This window comes from Callospermophilus lateralis, chromosome 16, assembly GCF_048772815.1.
Source record: "Callospermophilus lateralis isolate mCalLat2 chromosome 16, mCalLat2.hap1, whole genome shotgun sequence".
Classification (NCBI taxonomy): Eukaryota; Metazoa; Chordata; class Mammalia; order Rodentia; family Sciuridae; genus Callospermophilus; species Callospermophilus lateralis.
In genome coordinates this window covers 10,451,304-10,476,348 of record NC_135320.1, presented here as the reverse complement: position 1 = coordinate 10,476,348, position 25,045 = coordinate 10,451,304, and the positions used below count along the sequence as shown (strand labels likewise).

Genomic DNA, 25,045 nt, shown 5'->3' with positions numbered 1-25,045 from the left:
ATCAACAAAAGAATGGATAAAGAAAATGTGGTATATATATACACAATGGAATTTTATCCAGCCATAAAGAGAAATGAAATTGTCATTTGCAGGAAAACAGACAAGACTAGAGACCATTATGTTAAGTAAAATAAGCCAAACTAAGAAGGTCAAGGATCACATGCTTTATCTCATATGTGGAAGCTGGAGAGGAAAAAGAAAAGGAATGGGGTGGTGGGGGTGGGGGCAAGAGGGTTAGGGATCTCATGAAAATCAAAGGGAAATCAGCAGAGGAAAGAGACCAAGGGCAAGGAGTTGGGGAGGGAGTGAGGGAGGGAGGAAGTACTGAGGAGTGATACTGGACAAATGCTACTGTTACTCTATGTGCAGGTATGAATATGTAACAACAAATCCCATCATTATGTACAACTACAATTGACCAATTAAAAAATGTCGGGAGAAAAAGTCACATTTACAATAGTATGCAAAAAGAGTAGCACATCTAGGAATAAATTTAATAAAAGGGGTAATGAAACATTTGAGACTGAAAACTACAATCACTGCTGAAAGAAACTAAAGAAGGCCTAAATAATAGAAAGACCTCTTCTGGTCATATTGTCAAGATGATAATAGTACCCAAAGCAATCCACAAATTCAGAGTAATTCCTTATCAAAATTCCAACAGCTATCTTTGCAGAACTTCAAAGTCTACCTTCAAATTCATAAGGGACTGCCAGCAGTCCCAAATAACCAAAACAATACTGAAAGAGTAACAAAGCTAGAATATCCATACTTACCAATTTCAAAACTTACTACAAAGTTACAATAATGAAAGCTATTGTGTATAAGAACAGACATGGAACAGAAATGGAACAGAACAGAGTCCAGAAATAAAATCTACTTCTATATAGCCAACTGATTTTCAACAAGGTTGCATGCAAATCCATTCAATGGGGAAACCAGTTTCTAAAATGGTCATCAAAATTATCTTGCATTCTTTTATTATTCTTAATTAATGAGTTTTAATTGTACAAATTAATGTTTTTCACTGTGACATTCTCAGAGCTTTGATCATACCTACCCTCCTTACAACCCTCTTGTCCTCCTCTCCCCAATCTATTTTTCCTTCCCTAAAAGTCCCACTTCTACTTCCAAGTCATTTTGGTTTTGTTTTTGTTTTTCTTTCCTTGTAATTTCCACAAGAGAGAAAATATGTAATGTTTATTTTACTTCACCTGGCTTATTACACGTAACATTATGTCCTTTGATTCCATTCTTTTTGCAAAATGGGGACTGTCATCCCAGAAGCTCAGGAGACTGAAGTAGGAGGATTGCAAGTTTGAGGCCAGCTTCAGCAACTTAATAAGTCCCTTAAGCAACTAAGTGAGACCTTGTCTCAAAATAAAAAATACAAAATGGATGTGGCTAGGTGGTTAAGCGACCCTGGGTTCAATCCCTGGTGATCTCCCCCCGCCCCCCCCCAAGAAGTAAAAAGACAGCAGAAAGGGAAGAAATACTTGCAAATCACATATCTAATAAGGATCTATAGTCCCAAAGACATAAAGAACTCTTACAACTCAATAAGGAAAAGAAAAACCACCCAATTCAAAAAATGGACAAAGAACTTGAATGGACATTTCTCCAAAAAAAGATATACAATGGCAAGCAAATACATGGGGGGAAAAAATGTATCACCTCATTAGTCATTAGGGATCTGCAAGTTAGAACCACAATGAGATACCATTTTATAACCCTGGAACGGATATAATGAACATTTTTAAAACTGGGTAATAACAAGTATCAAAGAGGGTATAAAAAAAGGAAATTAGAATCTTTGTACATTGCTGGTAGAAATGAAAAATAGTTCATCTGCTGTGGAAAACAGTTTGGCAGTTTCTCAAAAAGTTAAACAAGAATTACCATATGATCCAGCAATTCCACTCCTAGGGAAACACCCAAGAAAACTGAAAATAAGTATTTAAATCCATTTGTGAACATGTTCACAACACTACTTACCATTGTCAAAAAGGTGATAACAACCCAAATGCCCATCAGCAGATGACTGCACCAACAAACTGTATATATATATATACAAAGTGAAATATTATTTTGCCATAAAAAGGAATGAAGAAATAAGAGATGGAACAACGTATATGAACCTCAAAAACATACTAACTGAAAAAATTCAGACACAAAGGGTCTTACATCACATGATTCCATTTACATGCAATACACAGACCACAAAAATCCATACAAACAAAAATTAAACCAGTGGTTGCCAGGACTGAAGAGGGCAGGGGTAGTGAGGAGAAAGAGTGGGGAGTATTGATCAATGGAAATGATGTTTCCTTTTGAGGTGATGAAATTGTTTCGATAGTTGCACAATACTGTGAATATACTAAAATAGTCACTTTAAAATGGTTATTTTAAATTAAGGAAATTTTACCTGATAGCTGGACACAGTGGCACATACCTATAATCCCAGCAGCTTGTGAGGCTGAGGCAGTAGGATGGCAAGTTCAAAGCCAGCCTTAGCAACTTAGCAAGGTCCTAAGCACCTTAACATAACCCTGTCTCAAATGGGCTCGGATTGTGGCTCAGTGGTGGAGTGCTTGCCTGGCACACATGAGGCACTGGGTTCAATTTGCAGCACCACATATAAATAAATAAAAAAGGTCCATCAATAACTTAAAAAAAAATTTAAATACTGGCAGGATGAGAGCATTTCTGCTATTAAAAAAAGAGGGGTGGGGTATTAGGGATGTGGTTCACTGGTTAAAAACCCTGGGTTCAATCCCTGTTTGGCGGGTGGGGGGTAAAAAGGGATTGGGGGGGATTTAACTGATAAAAATAAAATACTATGAAAGAGCTTAAGAATTAAGAAGGTCAAAAACAACTTTGAAGAATAAGACAGAAGAATGCAGTTTATCTAATATGAACTTATCTAAAGCTATCCTTATCAAAACATAACATGTTGTTCGAAAGGAAATGTATGAAAGAACCAAGAGATTAGAAAACATAGAAATATATGAAAAATATTATATAGTAGAAACAACAAAACAAATTCATGGAAAAGGAAAGACTCTTCGTTAAGTAACACAGAGACAAATGGATGCCCATGTGGAAAAATATAAATTCAGTCCCTAATTCACCATAAACAAAAATCAATACCAAATAGATTAAATCCCTAAATATTAAAAAAAAAAAAATTTTAAACTACTAGCACTGAAAACATGGGAGACTATAATTCCTGGAACATTTTCCCTACCTTAAAAAAAAAATAGTAAGACCATAAAAGAAAATAATGACAGTTGCAATTATATTAAAATTTAAAACTTTCGTAAAACTAAAGACATAAAATATAAAAATAAAATACCTATAGCAAGGAGAATTTACCCAGAATGTCGAAGCAATTTCTACAAATGAATAAGGAAAAAGCAAAACAACCCAAGAGAAAAATTAGCAAAAAAAAAAAAAAAAAAAAAAAAGTAAAAAAGCAACTAAGAGATTAAAAAACCCAAACAACCAGTAAGTATATTAAAAGAAATTTTCACCTCATTAATAACTAGGGAAATGCAAACTAAAATTGGCAAAGAGTTTTAAAATCTAGTAATACTATGGTTTGTGAGATATGGGTAGAAGTGAAAATGATAGCTCTGAAGTGTCACCGTTTATTAGTAACAAAATTTAGAGTCAATGCTGAACATAACCTATAATCCAGTAATGAATTCTACATTTGCAACTTGCAGAAAACACATGTGCCTAAGAATACATGTAAAGAAATGATTTTGCAGGGAGAAAGAAAAAGCAAAGAAATAAACCTGAAATGATCCATCATTAGTAGAACATACAAATATTTTGAAGTTCACTCATATAATGGAACAACCTAAATGAATATAAACTAACATTAACATACACAAGCAGCAAAGATGCCGCTGGAAAAAAAAACCCTGTAGGATAATTTATTATGTTTAAGAACATGTACTAAGAATGACTGTCCTAATGAGGATAAAGATTTACTTTGAAAAAGCAAGAAGGTTAATCTTCAGCTAACATAAGGAAATGTTTGTATATAACAAAGCTAAATAGTGCATCAACCTTCACTAATTATCTGTTGTTGTTTTATAGATGCTTACAACTTTTATTAAAAAATGACAGAGGACTTAACCTATGATATATCAAAATACACTATTATAAAACTATAAAACCGGCAAAGCAAAAAATCTCTGACATATCAGGAACATTTATTTAATCTTCTGTTGACAGACATTTGGATCATTTACAACATGTCATGTTACAGCTTCAAGGGATATTTCGGAACATTTCTTTGTGCCCTGATGTACTTTCCCAAGGATAAGTTCCTGGAAGAATTATTAAATCTAAAGAATATGCACTTTAGGGGCTGGGGTTGTGTCTCAGTAGTAGAGCATTTGCCTCACATGCATGGAGCATTAGGTTCGATCTTCAGCACCACATAAATAAATAAAGGTATTATGTCTATCCACAAAAAAAAATAATAATAATTTTTTTAAATGTGCACTTTAAATTAGTTGATATAACTACACTGCTCTTCATGAAAATTCTATTAATTTATATTTATAAGAGTTCCCAAGAGAAGACAACTACTCAATGTTCACCTTCTTCGCCTATTTAACTGGAGAAGAAAAAAATCAAGGTCATGAAAAGGTAAATGTTTATTAATGCCATATTTATATAACTTATCCCAAAAGTTCTTGTTAAAATATGAAGAATCGAAAAGAACACTTTCAATGGTATCTCTCAATATTAAAGTTAGAAAATTAAAGTCTTAAATCAAAGAAAATTGTGCCTCAGGAGTAGTATGAGTCTCCACAGGGCCTGAGGCCTCAATTACTCAAAGACCCCATTTTCCACAGAATCTATCCTAACATCTTAGGTAACAAATGAAAAAGTATGCTTGCTAACCAGAGCTCAAAATAATATCTAGAAACACTTTTGTAAAAACACCCTTTACTTTCAGGCTTGCAAACAAAATGCTTAATAAATTATACTTTTAAACTAATGAGAAATAAGAATATATAAACAGTCATTTCATTCATTTCCACTTTTTAAATCTGTACAATTTCATTATGTAAATAATCAGATAACATATAAATTTTAGTAATTCTAAAATGATTTTGAAACAATTTTTATACCAAATGACATTAATTCCTATTTAGTAGACTACATTCTATCTTCATAGTATTTGTGATGTTGAACTAAATTACCACACACTCATCAGTTCCCTATTTCATAAAATTATTTGTTTCATATGCATGAACTGAAAGAAAAGACTTAATCAATTCCCTCATTTCATAAATAAGGATATTAAGGTATAGGAAAATTTAACAGCTTATCTAAATACACTTCAACAACAAAGGACCAGGCTGAAACTAGAGCCCCTACCTAACTCTTTAACACTGAACCCAATGTTCTTTTAAATATATAATGATGCCGTCCCTCTGGACCATATTACATTCCAAGACAGATCAATGGAAAACATAACCTTTCAAGATGATTTATCATAAAGAATGATAAATCCTAAAACCCAGTCTGAATAATGAATCTCCAGTTCAGGTTTCATTTCAACCATGTTCCAATAGGAAAAAATTTCCAGCAAAAATTCAAATAATCACCATTATTTACAACTATAATGCACCAATCAAAAAAAATGGGAAAAAATTCAATGGCAGGCAAAAATAACTTTTCTGACAGAATTTGCAGAGTTAGGGAAAACTAAAGTAGCAAAATGATTTTCCTAGCCAAAAAATATGTAAATTCAGTCCAAACTATAAGTTAAATATTTTTATAATGTTCAAAACAACAGTGAACATAACGTTTTCCCATTAAAAAATCAATTAATGCTTATCATATACTACTGATTCCTAGTAGACACTTAACTTCAATGTGAACAACTCCAGCTTTTCATACCTATAAAAATTTTACAGCATTCATACCTATAAAAATGAAATCAATGATACCTAATTTATAGATCTCATATGAAGTTTAAAGAGGATTAAATATATGGAAAAACTCATCACATATTCTCTATTGTTTTCCTTTTTTCTTGAAGTGGCAGAAATTCACTGTAGGGTCATGCAGAATGTTTCAGATACATTTACAGAAAATAAATTTGTTATGGATAGGCCCAAAATTAATTATTTCTAATCTGTTATTCTTTTGTATAAAGGGCCTTTATTAAAGACTGCATTATCAATTTCAGGCATCATTCTTCCTACTTTTGCATTTTCTCTCTCAATGCTTTCTTGCAATTCTTTTATACTCAGGGAATCTGTCATCTTACCACAGACAATATTTATTCAGTAGAAATATACTTTTATTAAGGATCAAATGTACTTCAAGCATTAGAAAAACAAAGATAAATAAATATAGTCATTTGTTCTCAAAGAATTCATGTCCTATTAAGGGAGACAGATAAGTAAGCAAATGACTATAAAATGCTTTACATGTGTAATCACGGATGATACATAAGAAACATTTAATTAAAAAAAAGACTACAGAATGGCAGGCAAGCTAAAGTAATTCATCTATATGTGAATTTGGGCTATTTCAGCTATTAATAACTAAAATTATATTAACAAGAGTGCTGAAGGTCAAAATATACTATTAGGAAACGACATTAAACAAAATAACTAAAATATTTCAGTACAGATTTACAATATTAAAGTACAGATTTACAATAAAAAAGTGATGATTAAAAATAAAATCTTAAACTATGCTATAGAAGTTATATAATCGATACAAATCAATGTTAATATTTTGGACTATTAATACTTTAATAAGAAAGTCAAGTAAATATTAGTAAATAAGAGAAAGTAAATATTTCTAACTCTACAACTCTTCTTAAGAAATCCAATGGAAATTATATAGAGGCTATTATAGCTTTTAGAGTAAACAAACTATTTGAACAAATTTTATTTCCTTGAATTATTTAACAACATTCAATAAATACTGTTCACCTATTATGGGCATTTTATATTGTTAACTCCTAGAATATCCAATATTCGCTATAACCAACATGAAAATCACAACTTAGACCCTAGCATTTTGCATTTTAACCATGCCACACTAATAGTCTATTCCTAAAGAGAAGAATGAAATACATACTAATAAATTTGGCATTTTATTAAAAAACTGCTGAACAAATAAAATAGCAAAGTCATAGTTATTTTGTTTTGGATCAAAATTTGACTTTAAATATAGAGTATGCGAAATGTCATCTAATGAGTAGTTCTCAAATACAGCTTCCTCCAGATTATCATAATACTCGCAAAAGGCACAGAAATAATGTTTTTTTTAAAAAAAAAAAAACAACCTAAAAACTATCAAAACAATAGCCATAATGAATTTTTTTTTTTTTAGAAAGAGAGAGAGAGAGAATTTTAATATTTATTTTTTAGTTTTCGGCGGACACAACATCTTTGTATGTGGTGCTGAGGATCGAACCCGGACCAAACGCATGCCAGGCAAGCGCGCTACAGCTTGAGCCACATCCCCAGCCCGCCATTATGAATTTTTACATCAAAATCTGGAAGAACTCTCCACTAACCCATAACTTTTACAAAAACCAAGAAACCAAGCCTTACTTTATCTTCATAGAACAAAAAATACCTGACTATGGACTGGGGATATACAGTGGCAGAGTGCTTGCTTAGCATGTGTGAGGTCCTTGGTTCAGCACTAAAAAAAAAGAGAAAAGAAAGCAAGCTATCCCAGTTCTATTCTAGTTGTTCCCTATCTCAGTCACTGGTCTGTCCCAATGAGAAGATGGAAAAGAGACCTCTATGCAGTCAGAGCACTGTTGAACTTTCTTTTCCACTTAGTCCATTCCAAACCTAACTATGTTCTTGTGGGAGGACAAAAGGAAGAACCACCACAATCTATTTTTTTTTTTTGTCTTGTCGACAAAAAGAATCTTAGTGACTGTCTATCCTGCAAACAGAAGGACAAGACGTAAAAAAAAAATCTTAGTGACCATCTATCCTGCGAATTCTACTCTGACTTTGGAAATTACATAAAACCTACTCTAGTACCAAAAAAGTTGAGACTACTAAAAAATGCTACCTATCATCAACAGAACAGAGGCAAACAGACTGAGAGCTGAAAGATCAACTTTTCTCCAACTACAAAGCTAGAAAGGTATTCACTCAATACTATATTTAAAAATCAATAAATAATACAGCAAAGGCATCTACACCACTCTGTTGTTGACAAATGTCAAGTATAAACAAATCGTAAATAATTCAAATCTAAGTAAAGGGAAATAGGAAAATACTCATGAGCCAAGTGGGGGCAATAAATTACAAGGGAAATATAATATCCAAAAGACTTATTAGAGAATGAAACCAAGGAGCAGAAAGTCTTAAGTTGAGAACAGGATAGAGGGGGGAAAAAGGCACAGAAGAGAAATGAGATAAGGAAAGATGGCATGAAAATTAAAATTGCAACAGTCAGATTTAAAAATCTGTACTTTTTTTTTTTTTCCTTTTTTGGTACCAGGGATTGAACTCAGGGATTGAACCACTGAGCTATATCCCCAGCCCTATTTTGTGTGTTTAATTAGAGACAGGATATCACAGAAATGCTTAGCAACTTGCTTATGCATTCCTCCTGCCTCAGTCTCCGGAGCCACAAAATCTGTACTCTTGTAATAAGAGACAAAACTCCAAATCATGGTATAAAGAACTTAAAAAACTCACTAAAATTCATTGCAATCTGTACCAGCCACTTTAAAAATGCAGAAGTCTTAGGTGACTAAAAGCTACTGCATTGGCCAGCCCCAGTTTAAAACAATTATGTCTAGAACAAAGTCACTTAGCTAATTAGTAGAACCAAGACGCAACTTTAGGTCCTCCTTACACCAAAGCCTATGTGTTCTTCCCTTGGAGGAAACTATCAGAGGTAATCATATTCCTGAACCTCAAATATTCAATTTAGACTAACAAAATTCTGACTAGAAGAGGAAACTTACTGGATGTTCAAATAAGTTTTTTTGAAACACACACATACACACACATGCACATACACAGAGTTTATTATATAAAGCCATTATATAAACAAATTCCACTTTCAAAAATGAAAATTATAATTATATCTTTTACATACACAAATTATGATGATATTGCAATACTGATGTATATTATAACCAATTCCCATATGAGGTACTTTAAGTCACAAATGCTACAAATGACCATAATCAACCCAAATTACATGTCATTACCACCTTCAAGGTGGTAATATTTATTATACATAATATATAAAATACAGTTTGAAAACTCTGGGTTATTTGTGTACTACTTAACAGAAGGAAACATACTTGTTTCTTCATAAAAATATACTATCAATTGAATAAATTCAGGAGCTAAATATAGTACAAATATGACATAGATATATAAAATATAAGTAATATAAATAAATATAGCCCATGGCCATACAACCCAGAAACCTCTAAGTTAACCTGGACTACCTCCTCCTCCTACCTCAGTCCCCATATTCCAACCAACCACGACTTTTCTACAAAACCGAACAATTTAACATCTCTTAAATTAATTTCTTTTCTTCACTAATTTCTCACCTCCCCACATCACCACTGTAGTTTAAGTCAATATCGTCTGTGACCTAACCCCTCCTAACTGGTTGCCCTCTTGAACAAAAGAGATTGTTTACTTTTTAAAAAAATATAAAATGAGCATGTCATACCCTTGCATCAATATCTTCCCATTAATACACTTGTGATAAAGACCAAAATACTAAATAGAAAATCTTCCAGGTTACTGCCTAGGGATTACAAACTCAAAAACAACCAGGTTAAATATTGATTCGTTTCATTTACTTATTTGACACCTTAATTGAGTGGCATAAAATGAAGAGCACGTGCCCCTCTAGAGGGAGCAGTTGCTGCCAGATATGAGCTGAGTTACCATCAGAATATGCAAACTTGGGTGCTACCGGGTCCTCTATTTAATCTTTTAAAAGAAATCAGAAACCCAGAATTTCATGTGAAATCTCCTGATCTGAGAATGCTGGCAACTACTTCAAAGTTCTGTAATGTTCAAGAGGCCCAAAAAACATGCACACAAGCCAAATCACACCTCTCATCTAGTCTCCTCACTTGGCCCCACACAGTCCCTCTCTACATCAACCATACTTTAACACTGAGCAGATCCTCAATGACCTTAAGCTGTTTTACCTTAGGGGTCTCACAAGTGTCACCTCTTTGGCCACTTCTCCCCTTCTTCCTCCCCTCTTTATACTTCATTTAGTGATTTCCTACTCAAAGTTTCTGAGCCCTTGCTTTCCAATGAAGCCTCCCTAATTGTCACTGCCCTGTACTCCCACTCCATATTTTAAGTAACTCTAACTCCATTATGTGCTGTGATCACAACTTCACTGCACTCATTATGCTTCGAAACCAACATTATTTATTTAATGCCCATGATAAGGAAGCTCCATATAAATAGGGCCTGGCAGCTCACATGCAATATACATTTGCTGCAAACAGTGGTATGGTTATAAAATGTTCCTTTAGACAATAAGATTCTAGTGTACTTTTAAGATATAAACCAAATGACACCCAACTTTTCAGGAACATATACAATATTTAAAGCAGAGTCCAAATTAAAATATTCAACTATAATTATGATTACTGATAATAGCTAAAAATGTATGGTTAATTAAATAAATGCTAGGAACTGTGTTGAGTGCTTTGCATGTATTATTTGATTCAATATGACAACCTACAAAATAGATGCTACTGTCATACAGACGAAACAACTTAGGCATAGAGTTTAAAAAGATCCCACATCTAATCAGTTGCAAACTATAGTATGAACCCAAGTGTTCCAGAGAGTAAACATCAAGCTACTATACTAAATGATCCATTAGTAAAGAAACACCAGTCCAAGAAGTATCTCCTAAGTACTGTTAATAAGGAATAAGGACCATGCTTATTAAAGTAAGGTTCCTCATGCCTCTCCCCAAACACTTCCGCATACACACAAAATTAAGATAAATTGTCAATTTATGCCTTCTAAATTAAGCTTTTTATCCACACCCAAAATATGGATGATCCCAGTACCAACCAATTCTGTGGGGATGTCATCTTTCTGAAATATTTTAATTAAGTTAATATTTACATTATTAATTTGATGTTTTATGTTTCCACATTTAAACTTAATTTAAAATTCATTTCCTTCTCACAGAATTTTTATCACTATGGGCTACATTTCCAGATGAGAGTAAGCATCAAAAAAACACACTAAGAAAATAAAAAAATAAAATTATATAACCACAGGGAAAATATATATATATATATAAGCCAATACAGAGATCCTTCACTAACTGAACTCTATTCAAATTCTCACTTTCCAAAATTCAGGAACCAAAAAGATTCCAATAAATTTTCACATGCATCATTTGCTATCTGAATTCTTACTCTCCAAAAATCAGAATTTGGGTCACAAACCACCCTTTGCCATCAGAACTCTACATCCAATCTCCAAATTTAGGAACCTAGGAATTTTAGATAGCAAGAATATATATACATGTATGCATGGGCTATATAAATTAAAGAATTCTTACTTATACAATTTTTTTTACTTACACAATTTAAGCAAACTTTTTAAACCTGAAAAAATGCAAATATATTTCATTCAAATTTTTAATTTCAACTACTATGTGATGTTTTAAACTGAAAATTGCCCATATTTATTTAAACTTTTAGATCACACAATATAAAGGAAACCGCTTAGTTTATGACAGCTTACTGTTAATAATAAATAATGTTAATGCATGGCTGTGACAAAGAGCTTGGATGCTAGTCCTAAATAATATATATTTTACAAATATTCATCATAGTTTATATAAATAAAATGGGAAATAAGATCGTCAAGGAAAACTACTTTGCTAATTTTTCAGTAACATTTCATAGATCACATTAGACTTTTCTCAAAGTCACAAAAAGCAAAATGAAAGAAACAATCTACAAGAATACAAAAGTTGAAAATAGCAAAAATCCCCAAATAACTTAGTTATAGAAGAATGGTATGAAAAATGTAGAACTACTCCAAAAGGTTCAACTAAGGGCTCTTAACCTTCTCCCCCCGCGGTGGCGGGGGCGAAAATGCAGGTCTCCTCGGAAGTCTCCCAAAAGGGAGGAAGATCTCACCTCGCGGGAAAGCTGAGGCAGCGGCGGCGGGTGAAGCCAGCAGGCTGGAGCAGGCGGTCGCCCGCGCCTAGCCACGCCGCCCCGCAGGCTCCGGGCGCCGGGCGCAGCTCCGACGCTGCACCCTCGACGGTCGGTCCGAAGGGCAATCGCGCCTCCAATACCTGAGCCCCGGGAGCCGCAGCTGCACGGTCTGTCGGAGCGGAACTTCCTCCTCCGGCGGCCACTGAGCTGCCCCGGCGTGTGCGGGGGAGGGGAGGCGCGGCGGCCGCCCCCACCCGACTCCTCCTCCTCCTCCTCCTCCTCACCGCGGCAGGTTCAGTCGACAGGAGCGCCTACTCCCCGAGCGAGGCCGCCGCCGACCCTGCCGTGCCCGGTCGCAGCGACCGGACCCCGGCGCCTCCGCGGCGTGGGAGGAAGCCGGGCCCCGGCCCTCAGTCCGAGAGCCCGGGGCGGGCGCCTGATCATTCCTCGCTCCGCCCTGGGGAGGCGGGCGGCCGCGGGCGCGCGGGAGCTACCGCGCCTCAGCGGGCAGAGGGTCGGCTCCGGCTCCGGCTCCTTCCTGCCCGGCCGCCGCGGGGCCCTCCTCCGCGCTGCCTCCGGTAGCTCGCAGCCGCTCGCTCTGGCGGCGGCGGGAGAGGCGGCGCTCCCACGCGGGCGGGGCTGCAGCCCGGGCCTCGTCCCCTGTCTCCGTAGGCCCAGAGAGAGCTGAACCGCCGCGGGGCCGACACCCGTTGGGTGCACGCCGTAGAGCAGCCGGGCTGGGGAGCGGGCGACGGGGCGCGGACCGGCCTGCCGGCCCCGACTGGCGAGTGGGCGTCCCCGGGCGGCGGAGTGTGAGGTGCGCGCGCACGCTCCCGGCCCCGGCGCCGCCGCCGCCCCTCCCCGGCCTCGCCGGGCCGGCGCTCCGGCCTCGCGCCGCTGCGGGCTCTGCCGCCAGCCGGCCCGCGCTCCGGAGCGTCCTGCCGCCGCCGTCTGGGGGCGGGAGCCGGACGGTTGTCAACCGCGCTGGACCGAGAGCTTCTCCGGAACCCGGAGTTTGCCCCCGCCTTCCGGTGGGGTTGACCGGCATTGGGGCGAGTGGGTGCGAGGCAGGTGACGAAGGTTTTGGAATCTGGGGGTCCTGAGATTGACGGATGCTCATGGCTGAGGTTAACGTTTACTCTTCCAGTGTCGAAGTCCTGTCTTGGGTTATAGACCATTGGTCCCCGGGGTTCAGGAAAAGGGTCTCAAACTTCTTCCCATACAGTCTATGGGCACGTTTTTTGGGCACCCGAGGCTCAGTTCATAGAAAGCACCAGCCACGTGCCAGGTTCTGTGTTAAAAGTAAAATGGCAACCTTGTCCTTCCAGTTAGGTTCCCTTCTCAGAAACCCAGTTACCTCCACTGCCCACCCCGCGTGAGAACGCCTTCCTCATGGTTTAAGTTCTAGAGCATGTTCTCCTGTCATCTCCTTCATGCTCCTTACCACCACCCTTCCCCTTAAGAGCTAATAGGGATGAGTCTGGAGGTGCTAAGACTCAAAACACAGTATGGTTTTAATTCAGGCTTAAAAACAACAGATTGTTCTATTACCCATGTAATTGAGAAGAACCATGTTGTGATTTAGCCAAAAGTGTTCTGAGCAATATATGTATATATGTGTGTGTGTGTATATATATACACACACACATACACACATACACACACACACACACACACCCGTGTCCAATTACTTTCGGATTTTTATTCCAATATTAAGTTGTCATTCCCTGTACACATCATTACTGGTGACTGGGGATTGGAGAGGAGGCCCTTAAATAGCAGGGGTGGGGAAAAAATCAGCCTTAGATTAAAAATCAAGCAAAAAAGTCTCATGTTCAATGGCACAATTCATAATTACATTCCAGTCTGCAGGATTTCTAGAAGCTCTGCATATCTAACTACCTACCACATGACAAAAGTTATTGTCATTGACCCTGCTTCACCAAATAAAGACATCTAAGAATGTTAAGGGCCACCTCTTAAGAGTGCCCTATCCAAAGTGAGCTTTGTTTGGACATAGGTTAAAAAAAGTGCCTTCCCAAAGTGTCTTAAGTCTCTACTGTTAAAACTAAGAGCTAAAGGAAAAGAAACACTTTGGTTTCCTACTATTGAGGTTATTATTTTCCATGAGAAATACAGAGGAAATAAATATTGATCTGATAAATAGCAAGTTATATAAACCTTGAAAAGTAAATATTACCTAGGTTGACATCAGCAATCATATGAAACCTTCCATAATCTAGCTGACAAGTGTGACATCTGTAAATTCAACCTCATAACTTAAAAAAAATCTTATATGTCCCTCTTTCCCTTTTTTTTTTTCATTTGAATCAAATGGGGTATAATTTCTCATTTTTCTGATTGTACAGGTTGCAGAATCACATTGGTCATACAGTCTTTTTTGCCCTTGCCTGTTTTGCAAAATTATTTTTCTATCATGAGAGTATGCACAGTTATTAAAATTAGTGATTATTGCAGATGTCCAACTGTAGTCTGCAATTCTAAGACCATTGATACCATCAGTTATTTTATTATACTCCTACACCAGCATCAAAACCCATCACACACACATTCTTCCAGAGCCAAGACTGAATAAAGAATCAGTACTGTTAAAATAAAAGAGCAAGTTGCAAATTCATTCATTAATTATAAGTATATAAAAATATGCACATAAAAGGAATAAAAGAGAATATTTGAAAAATTTATAGCTGATATTACATATAATTTCCCCCCATGTGTTCTCTTTATGTTACATTTATAATTAAATAAGTTAAAAATATGTAAAGAACTGGTACTTGAAAAAGTTAAGGTCTGATTTCAAGAGGTGAAGTTAGTGATATTAGGTAAACATACACACCGGTCCCTCTGAGAGCAATCAGCAGAAAACAGTATGTGAACTGGTGTGTCTGTGTAATCACATGTAACAGAGAAGGATTTCATTTCAGAGGGTCTAAAGAGAATATTTCATTTTCAAAAAGTAGTAATACTTTGATCAAAGGTGCGGACAGGATTCCAAAGTAGCAGATTAAGTGGTGATTTCCCTTTTACAAAACTATATAAATTAGTTAATATCGTAGGAGATTAGAGTTACTAAATTATTAACAAAAAATTTAGTCCTACAGATTTCAGAGATCCACTCATGTATTGCAATGTAAAAGTTATTATATTGGTTTAATCATACATTGAATCATCCATTTTTAAAATAATTTTAACACCTTGTGTACACACACACACACACAGAGTCTGCCCCTGTTTTAAGCAAAACTGAAGTCATAGGGTAGAAGAAAAACATAAATAGCTGGTATGTAAAAAAGCCTTTTGATTTATTTACTATTTACTTACTATCCTCTTCCTTCATAGTTTAAATTGGTTCCCAGAGTGTCCAAGGAAGATTTAGAGGAGAAATTATCAGACATGACCACTGAATGTATAGGGGAAGAACCAGGCTCTAGTCCTACTTCTTCCACTCTTGGTTTCTTTATGAAGCATTTTCCTCAAAGGTCAGGGATAATTTATAGCTCAAAGATATGAAGTAATCCAATCAATAAATGGGCTAAAGATCTCAATAGAAGAATTTCTTCTCAAAAGAAGAAATAGAAATGGCCAATGGGCACATGAATAAATGTTCATCATCTTTAACCATCAGGGACATGCAAATCAAAACTACATTGAGATTCCATTCCACCCCAGTCAAAATGGCTATTATCAAAAATAATAATAACAACAACAACAAATGATGGCACAGATATGGAGAACACAGAATCTTTACATCATGTTGGATAAAATGTAAATTAGAATAGGCAATGTGAAAACAGTATGGAGATTCCTTAAAAAACTTAAAATAGAACTACCATATGATACAGCTATACGACTCCTGTGTATATATTTAAAGGAAACGAGGTCAACATACAAAAGAGTTGCATGTCAATTTTTATTGAAGCTCTATTCACAATAGCCAAGTTTTGGAATCCACCTAGGTGGTAAATGGATAAAGAAAATATGGCATATATACACAATGGAGTATTATTTAGTCATAAAGAAGAATAAAATCCTGTCATTTGCAGGAAAATGAACTAGACTAGAGGACATCAAATTAAGCTAAATAAGCCAGACACAGAAAGACAAGAATCACATTTTCATTTATCTGTACAAACAAACAAAAAAGATGACTTGAAAGTAGAAGAGGGACTTATAAGGGTAAGGGGACTGAGGGAACATTAAGAGGAGGGATTAAGGAGGATGGATTTGAATAAAGCATAATATATACAAGTTTGGAAATGTCTCAGAGAAATCCACTAATCTATACAATTAATATGAGTTAATAATTACAATTTTTAAATAAAAAAGGAATTTCTAAAGTTAGTTTCATGAAAGTCAGCAAAGCCAAAAAAAAAAAAAAAAACTTCAGTTGCTTCTCTGAGCCAAAGTATTTGAGGTTCATTTACTTATAAGAGACACATTAGTTGAAGGACTAGTATGTGACAGATCATCTACTAAGTGGCAGAGATGTGGAGAAATAAAACAATCTTCATGCTTACTGAGCATACAGTCTGGTGCGAAGAAATAAATGACACTAACAATTAAAAACCAATGGGAAGAATACTGTTAGAATATAGTGCCCCGGGTTATGGAGACACTGACAGGACAGCAGAGTGAGGGGAGGTGGATGGGGATTGGGTCAGGGAAGTTTTCTGGCTCAGGAATCACCTGAACTAAGCCTTTAATTAGGTAGAAGAGAAGGGTTGTTTTCTAACCTAGAGAACAGAACATGCACAGGTCAACAGCTGGGATTTCCTGCCACTTACCTAGAACCTTTCTGCTTTACTCTTTCAGTAAATAGCTTGCTTAGACCTGATACCTCCATACTCTTGAGCTGGAAAAATTAAAATGGTGGGGCAATGCTTTTACCTACGTTATGAATAAAATGAGTTCAGAATGACTTACAGGTGTAAACCTGTTTCAGTAATCAAAAGACTTAGATGGTATCTTGCTTATACAGGCAATACTCTGTTGGTTCAGGGAAATATTCTACCTATTTAAACTTATTAACAAAATGAGGCTATTCACACGTACATAAGAGATACCACAAATTACAGAGTACTGAACTAGTAGTCAAAATACATGGATTTCAAATTTAGTTCTATCCCTTACTGAGTTCCCTTATTCATACAAAATTTTTTTATTTTGTTAAGGATCAAATTTTGTTGTTCAAGGTTCAAACTTATTATAAATTCTAAAACATTCTAAAAAATTTATTAACTCTATTCAAAATAATAGATTGCTTGATGGTGATAGTGTTTGTATAACATGGAGACATGAAATGTGCCTAGCATTCCTTTGGAGAACTATCCTTTCCCAATCTTAATAGGTCAGGATTAGGATGCCTGCAAATGAAACAGAGAAGAGCACAGGAAGAGAAAGCATCCTCCCTTGGTGCTTGGCTCCAGGGTGGATAAGGGGTTTTTATGAATGCACTCTGTTCCCAAAAGTGTCTAGGAATTCATTTCCTCATGTCCAGCCAGCAAGGCACTCGGAAGTTGCAGCAGCCTTGGTTCAAGCAAGCCCTAGTGCAGATCATACTGGTGGCAGACCTTGACATTCATCCATGTGAACCTGATTTGCAGCCACACAGAATGCAAGAGTTACTGGGTCATGGAGACTTGCACTGAGACTTCAAAAGAAAATCTGGGAGGCCAAGTAGTGTGTGGCAGGTTTGGAATCTCTATAAGCAGCCTCTGGTAAGGTGATGTGTGGAGCCATGAGAGCCAAGCCAAAGCTGTATTGAAGATTCCAGGAAGACAGAAAGCCCAGCAATATGAGAATGCCTCCTAAGGAAAGCTTCAGATAGTGGGCAGAGTCAACCCAAGAAAGTGGTCACAGGGGCTGAAGCTGCCACAAAGCCACAGGGGTGGAGCTGCTCAAGTCCTTAGGAGTCCACATTGCATACAGTGTGTCCTGGACACTTGACCTGTAGGATTTAATGTTTGTCTTGCTGGGTTTCAGTCTTGTTTTGATCTGATCTTCCCTTGCTATTTTCCTGTTCCTTCCTTTTGGAATGGTGATGTTTACTCTGTGCCGTTGTGTTTGGGATTCTTGTCTCTTGTTCTTTTGATTTGTATTAAGACTTATAGCTGAGTTTTGCCTTGGAATCTCATAAGAGAATTTGGATTTGGACTTTTGAACAATGCTGTAAGAGTTAAGACTATGGGGACTCTTGAAGATGGAGTGAATGCATTTTGTATCATGAGATGGACATGGGCTTTGGCACCCAGAGGAAGAATGATATAGTTTGAATCTGGAATGTCTCCCAAGAACCTACATAATAAAGAATTGATCCTGAGACCATGGCACCATTGTGAAACAGTGGAAATGTTAAGAGATGAAGCCCAATGAGGTGTTTTTAGATCATTAGGAATGTGCCCTCAAGAGGGATGGTAGGACACTAGTCTCTTCTTTTTCTCTTTCACTCCCTGGCCATAAAGAGAGTGGTTTTACTCCACCATCTCCTCCCTGCCATTGCCATCTATTACCCCTCCAGAGAACTAAAAGGCAATAGATTTGCTTGGCCATGATCTGTAGCCTTTACTTTGGTAGCCAAGCTAAGCCTTTTTTTTCTTTTTAACTTGATTATCTTAGGTATTTGTTATAGCAACAGAAAGCTGACTAACATGCCTATGAAGATTTATTTATTTTTGCAGTTTAAATTAGTTTCTGTGACTTGCAACAAAAAATATTGACTAACACACAGCATGTCTCTGCATGCTGGTCCTGTGTCTGTAACTATATGTGAAACATCAGTAGGTTTACAAGTGTAAATGATCAGGAACCAGAAGTAACTCATTCTTTCAGTTGATGAACAAGCTTATACCAGGGTCATAAGCAGGGTGGACAGTAGAGTACAACTGTCTGCTTGGACAACCAGGGGGATAAACCTAAAATTGAAGCAGCTAGACAGAAGTGACGGCAGAGGTATATTGAATCTAGCACCCACTACAGACACCTTCAAACTTGGTGCTCATCTCTACCTTTATAAAGAGGAATCTGGTGCCAAAAGAGGATGCACATTCTTTGTAAATCCTTATATTAAAGTTGTTGTAAATTCAGTCTGGGCAGTTAGCTTGAGAATATGTTTCTTTGATTATATTCACTCATTAAATATTATTGAGCACCCACTCTCTGCCAGATGTTATCCTGTGCTTGTCAGCATCAAAGATGAGTAAATTATGGGAGTCAGTTGCATATGACTAAAAGAACACGGGCTCTGGGACTGGAGGCACTCAGGCTTAATCTTATCTTCACTATTTACCTGTGTGATCTTGGAAACCTTGGAAATCTTCCTTGTCCTCAGTTTCTTCATCCACAAGATTAAAATAAAACAACCTCATCAGGTTGTTGTGAGGATTAAATGAGATAATAGAGATTTAGTAAATATTAGCATTATTCTGTGGGAGGCAGCCACTCTGAATGATTTGCAGTCTCCTTCTTGAGAGTGGAGAGGCTCTGACTGTCACTACCATAGTGACCTGGACATTGCCCCGGTCCTGCAAGTTGAGGATGTGTCTTCAGACCTAGGCATGTCGTCCTACTGTCCTTGGATCAAATTACATTCACCTGTCCTTTGTAACCCTGCCCTTCCTGTCCTTTTTTGGATGGAACTTTCTAAGAATGAGGGTCCCCCACAGCCCCCGCGCCAATAAAAGCGCACTTCCAAACGTGCTCGCTCTCTCTTGCCAGCCTCTTGGGACTCTTCCTCACTCTCCCATTTGGGGAGCTTGAACCCGAGAACGGACGAGCTGTCCTGAAGCATGGTGTAAAGGTAAAGTGTGTGTCTGTGTTTTATTTGGTGTCCCAGGAAATTCACACGAGCAACCTTAAGTTCAGCTGCCCACACAGATCGGGGGTGGCATTATTCTATTATAGACATCAGAATAAGTAAGAGTTGGCAAAGAGAAAAGAAGTGGGAAGAGTCTTTGAAAAGACTTAAGGGAGGAAGAAAGTGCACAGCATTGTTAGAGGAACTCCCAAGTTTTCATCGGGGGAAAGAGGAAATTTTACTGGAGTGCCATGTCTGGCTCCTTACACTGATATTCTTCACACTCAGGAGTTGCTTGAGTAATGAATACTGTTCCATGCATTAGTTAGTAGTTCTTGACTGGGTGAAGTAAACTTAGCAAAAAGGCCCAGTACTAAAGATTTCTCTTTTTCCCTTTCTGCCCTAGTCTGCTACAGACAATAATTTTGGTGTACATATTTGCTCTGCAGACCCAATTTTCCTGTATGGTGGCTATATTCGTTAGGGGTTGAGAGTGTTGCCAAGGTCTTTTGGGTTACAGGTCTAGAAACTAGTTTTTTATTAGGCTATCTGTAATAAAGCTTACTGTTTAAAAAAATCTCCATTTGCTTGTTTTCTATGCTTTATTTCATTCAAACTTGGTGTTTGAAGGAAGACCATGCAACTTGAGGACCTTCTAGAAACTGAAAGTAATTCATTACGGCTAGAACGTAGATTGTAAGCAAAGCTAGAGAGAGAAAAAGAGAGGTACTCACAGAAATATTTCTGCTCAAGTTGGTGCAGTGGTCATGTTTTATCCATTCTCACACAATTAGCAATGAATGATGACTAAAATATCTAAAGAAAAGCCAAAAAAATATAACCAGGCTCAGAGACAAAATAAACACTTCCATGAACCCAAAAATGGAACTGAAACAAAGTATTTAGCAGGCTGAAGCCACAGGCCCACCAGGATCTCAGGCTCAAAGTCTAAGGTTTTTGTCTCCTGCAAGGTGACATGAACTAAAGATGCTTCAAACAAGGTGGAGGACAGGAGCCAGACTGAGTTCTTGAAGCCAAGAGCTCCTGAAAGAGGGTCAAAAATAACTGCTGCCACCCACTGCTTGGGAAGCAGAAGGACAAAGACTCAGACTTGGAACCAGGAACCAAGCCAAGCAGCTGACCACCTGACTAATTCTGTGGTAGTCCCAACATCACTGTGGGGTAGGAACATCAAAGTGCCAACATGAGGCCTGATCCTGGAAAGGAGGTCTGGGGAGGTAAAATTACTAAACATGGAGAAGTGAGCACAGAGGAAGTGAGAGAAAAAGAAGAAAACAAAACAGTTGAAGCAAAAGAGATAAAAAAGCAAAGAGAAAATTCCCCCTCAAAATGAACCTAACCATGATCTAGATTCCAAACACATAAAAATATCTCACACTAAGAAAGATAACCAACAAAATGAACACTCTGAACATGAGTTTACTCTAGATAAAAGTAACTACAGAACTGTCTGACAAAGATTTATAAACTTTGTATTTTTGCATTTTCAAATCAATAAATGATGGTATAATACTCATTTTTAAAAGACAAGAAATTAGGGAGCAAATTAAAGCTGAATAAAGAACAGGTAAATATGAAAAAGTACTAACTGAAATCTCGGAAAACAAAAATGTGGTCACTGAAATTAAAAGGTCTCTGAAGCTATCCAAAGTTGAAGAGAAAAGGTAGGGGGTTAAAGGGATGTACTACAGAATTCACCCAGACCAGAGGAGAGTTTAGAAAAACAGTTTTTCCAATATGGAAGAAAATTTCATATTCATGAGGTTAGATTGAGCAACTCCAACATACATCTAATAGGAATTCCAGAAGGAAAAATTGCAAGAGTAGAGAAGCTACGCTTGAGGAAGAAGGAGAAGGAGGGAGAAGAGAATAAAGCTGAAAGTTCCTCATGAAAACATCAGAACATTATGTGTACTACACATATAAGGAAAACTAACCTTCATCATATTACAGTGAAATTATGGGACAATAGGATAAAAATGAAATCTTAATTTATCAAAGGGAAAATTTTGGTTATCTACAAAGATAGTGTAACTAGAGTTCTCAAAAGTGACAACAGAAATAAGAAGACAAATAAATGATAACTTAGAAGTGCTGAATTAATACTCTAAACCAAGAATTTGATTTCCACATAAACTGTCATTTTAAGGAAGGTAAAAGAGACACTTTCAATTGTAAACAATTAAGAGAGTTTACCACCCACAGACTCACATCAAAAGAACCCGACTAAGGGAAAAAAATATAAAAGCCTGGGGGAAAACATAGGAGATAAGAGAAACTGGTGAGGAAGAAATTAATAAAGTATATAGTTGAATTTTTAAAAATACCCACTTTTATGCTATTTTTAACACCAAAAAATATATAAATGTGCAAAATCAGTAGAATTAAATGGTCATAACTTTCCTACCTTTGTATTTGTATACATGACCAGGGTAACTCCATATCATGTACAACCACAAGAGTGGGATCATAAATAGAGTAAATTATGCTCTATGTATGTATAATCTGCCAACATATGTTGTACTGCCATGTATAACTAAAAAGAACAAATAAAAAGCATATAAATGTGAGTGTAAAATGGGTAATTAAAGCAAGCTAAGGCCTTTTTCATGTTTGAGAGAGTGCTAGAAACTATGGCTTTATCTGAATATTTTGTATTTAAAATATTTTATATTAATTAAAATCTAACCCAAAGCTTCTAAAGCAGCAAAGGGAAAAGGATGGCCAAGTATTGAAGAAATTTAATATTAAAAAAAAACCTGATAATTCAACAGAAAACAAAAGAGCCAAATAAAGAAAATAAAGGTATAGGAAACAAAATACACACATATAAAATATTAGAATTAAATCCAAATATATATTAGTAAGGACAGATTTAGATTAATTTGTAAAAGACAGTGATGATCATCTTGGTTTTAAAATAATATTCAAGGTATATAATGTTAGAAAGTGACACAAAAACTAAATTACAGAAAGGCAATATGATGGGATAAAAAGTCTATCAAAATACTAACATAAAGAAAGGCAATGGAACACTATTAATGTCAGACAAAAATATTCTTTTAAATCAAGTATATTGATAGAAATGAATAGGGTTGTTATCAAGAAATTTTAAATACCTAAACAACGTGGTTTTCAATTATAGATAGCAGAACCAGCAGACCCGCAAGGAGAGATTGACAAGCCCACCATGGGAATGGGAGATTTTGACAATCAGAAACAGCTGGATCAAGTAGACAAAAACCAAGAGACTGAATCATGAAGAGCCTCTAAGGAGGCCTCATTAAGTAATTGAGGTTTTTTTCCTGAGAGCCGTAGAAAGCCCTTAAAGGATTCCAAGCATAGATATGATTAGATCAGATATCCAGTTTTAGAACTTTGACTATAAAATGGAGAATGGGCTTCAGGATGGTCAGACTACATAAAGGCAGAGAAACTGGTTAGAAAACCATTTTTACTACAGAGCAGAATGATATTAATGGCCTGAACTATAGTAGAAGCATTGGCAAAGATGAGCAGTCATTTTAAAAGCACTTGGATAGCATAGTTGATTGGATGGCAGGGGAGGAGATCAAAGATAACAATCATAATCCTGCTAGACAACTTGATGCATGGCAATAAAGAAAAGCAGATTTTTTTTTTTTGGTAGGCGGGAGAGATATTGTTTTCACTCTCTGATTATAACCCTTGAACTCCCCTCCCCTCACTTTTCACAAACTGGTTCATTAAAAAGTTAAATTATATTTAATATATAAAGAGTAGGTATATCGATTTTTTAAAATACCCATCAAAAAGTACTTCTAGCCAGGCGCCGAGTCGCACACCTGTAATGCCAGCAGCTCAGTAGGCGGAGGCAGAAAGATCACCAGTTCAAAGCCAGCCTCAGCAAAAAGCTAAGCGCTAAGCAACTCAGTGAGACCCTGTCTCTAAATAAAATACAAAATAGGGCTGGGGATGTGGGTCGAGTGCCTCTGAGTTCAATTCCCAATCCCCCCCCCCGCCGAACCCCTGCCAAAAGAACTTCTATGGGAACCTTCAATAATCTGAGAGAAGCCTTTAATAATGCCAGAAAAGTGTGTCCTAAATAATCATTTTTCATATAATAATGCTAGTCCTTTAAGATTATCTATATTTTATGGCAGATTTTCGCACACTTCTATACATAATGGATTTTCAAACACACCCATGTGACTAACTGCAAGAATAAAGAAGTTGTGACTCTCATTAGAGCGCACTGCTATTGAGAACAAGTAAATCCAGGGCTGGGAGTGTGGCTCAAGAGTACAGCACATGCCACATGCACAAGCCCCTAGGTTCCATTCCCAACATAAAAAAAAAAAAAAAAAAAATGTAAGGCCAATAGGTTGACCTGTGAATTCTTACACTCAAATTTCACAGCACAAACATTTCTTTCCTTTTCCTGGTTGCATTACTTTAAACTAATGTTTGAGTTACAATATGTGTTTATCCTTCAGAGAACAATGATTTTGTAGGTACTGGGCTAAGGAGTAGGCACATATTATACAACCAAACTGAGGCACAAATGCTGGAAATTAAGGAGCTATTATTCCAAAGTCACTTTACTTAGTAGCTTCAAGCGTGAAAAAGGTATAAAGGACTTACAGATTTCCAATTATGAATTTTGAAGTTTTGTATTTACAGCAATTCCAAAATGCAAATGAGATGTAGATTTTAAAGTTCTAAATGTGCTGCGCAATTTCAGCCTAATCCAGAATAGGACTATTCTAACAGACACAAAATATTTGGAACCATTAAAGGGAACTTGCCTGAAAATCTGCAGACCAGAAATTTCCTGGTAGTAAAGAGCAATAATAATATGTGCGACTCTGGATGTGTTTTTCAAAGACAAAAACATTTTTAGTACTTCATTTTTAAAGTTAATACTTGTTTAAGGTCTCGTATTATATTAAATTCCTCACACATAGTCTACTTCTTATTTTGAGTCATTATCACAGAACTTCACTTGTGACCACCTTCAATTGCGT

General features: G+C 36.8%; 1 protein-coding gene across 1 annotated transcript in view; it reads right to left on the bottom strand.

The window, feature by feature from the left end:
• LOC143382350 (mannosyl-oligosaccharide 1,2-alpha-mannosidase IA-like) overlaps nt 1-12,649 on the bottom strand; it is a 108,802-nt gene extending 96,153 nt beyond the window's left edge. Inside the window, exons 1-2 of the mRNA XM_076836393.1 lie at nt 12,555-12,649; nt 12,185-12,481 (exon numbers count right to left, since the gene is read on the bottom strand). Of these exons, the coding sequence (XP_076692508.1) occupies nt 12,185-12,481; nt 12,555-12,649 (392 nt within the window). The remainder of the gene's footprint in view (nt 1-12,184; nt 12,482-12,554) is intronic.
• Nucleotides 12,650-25,045: the final 12,396 nt, after the last annotated feature.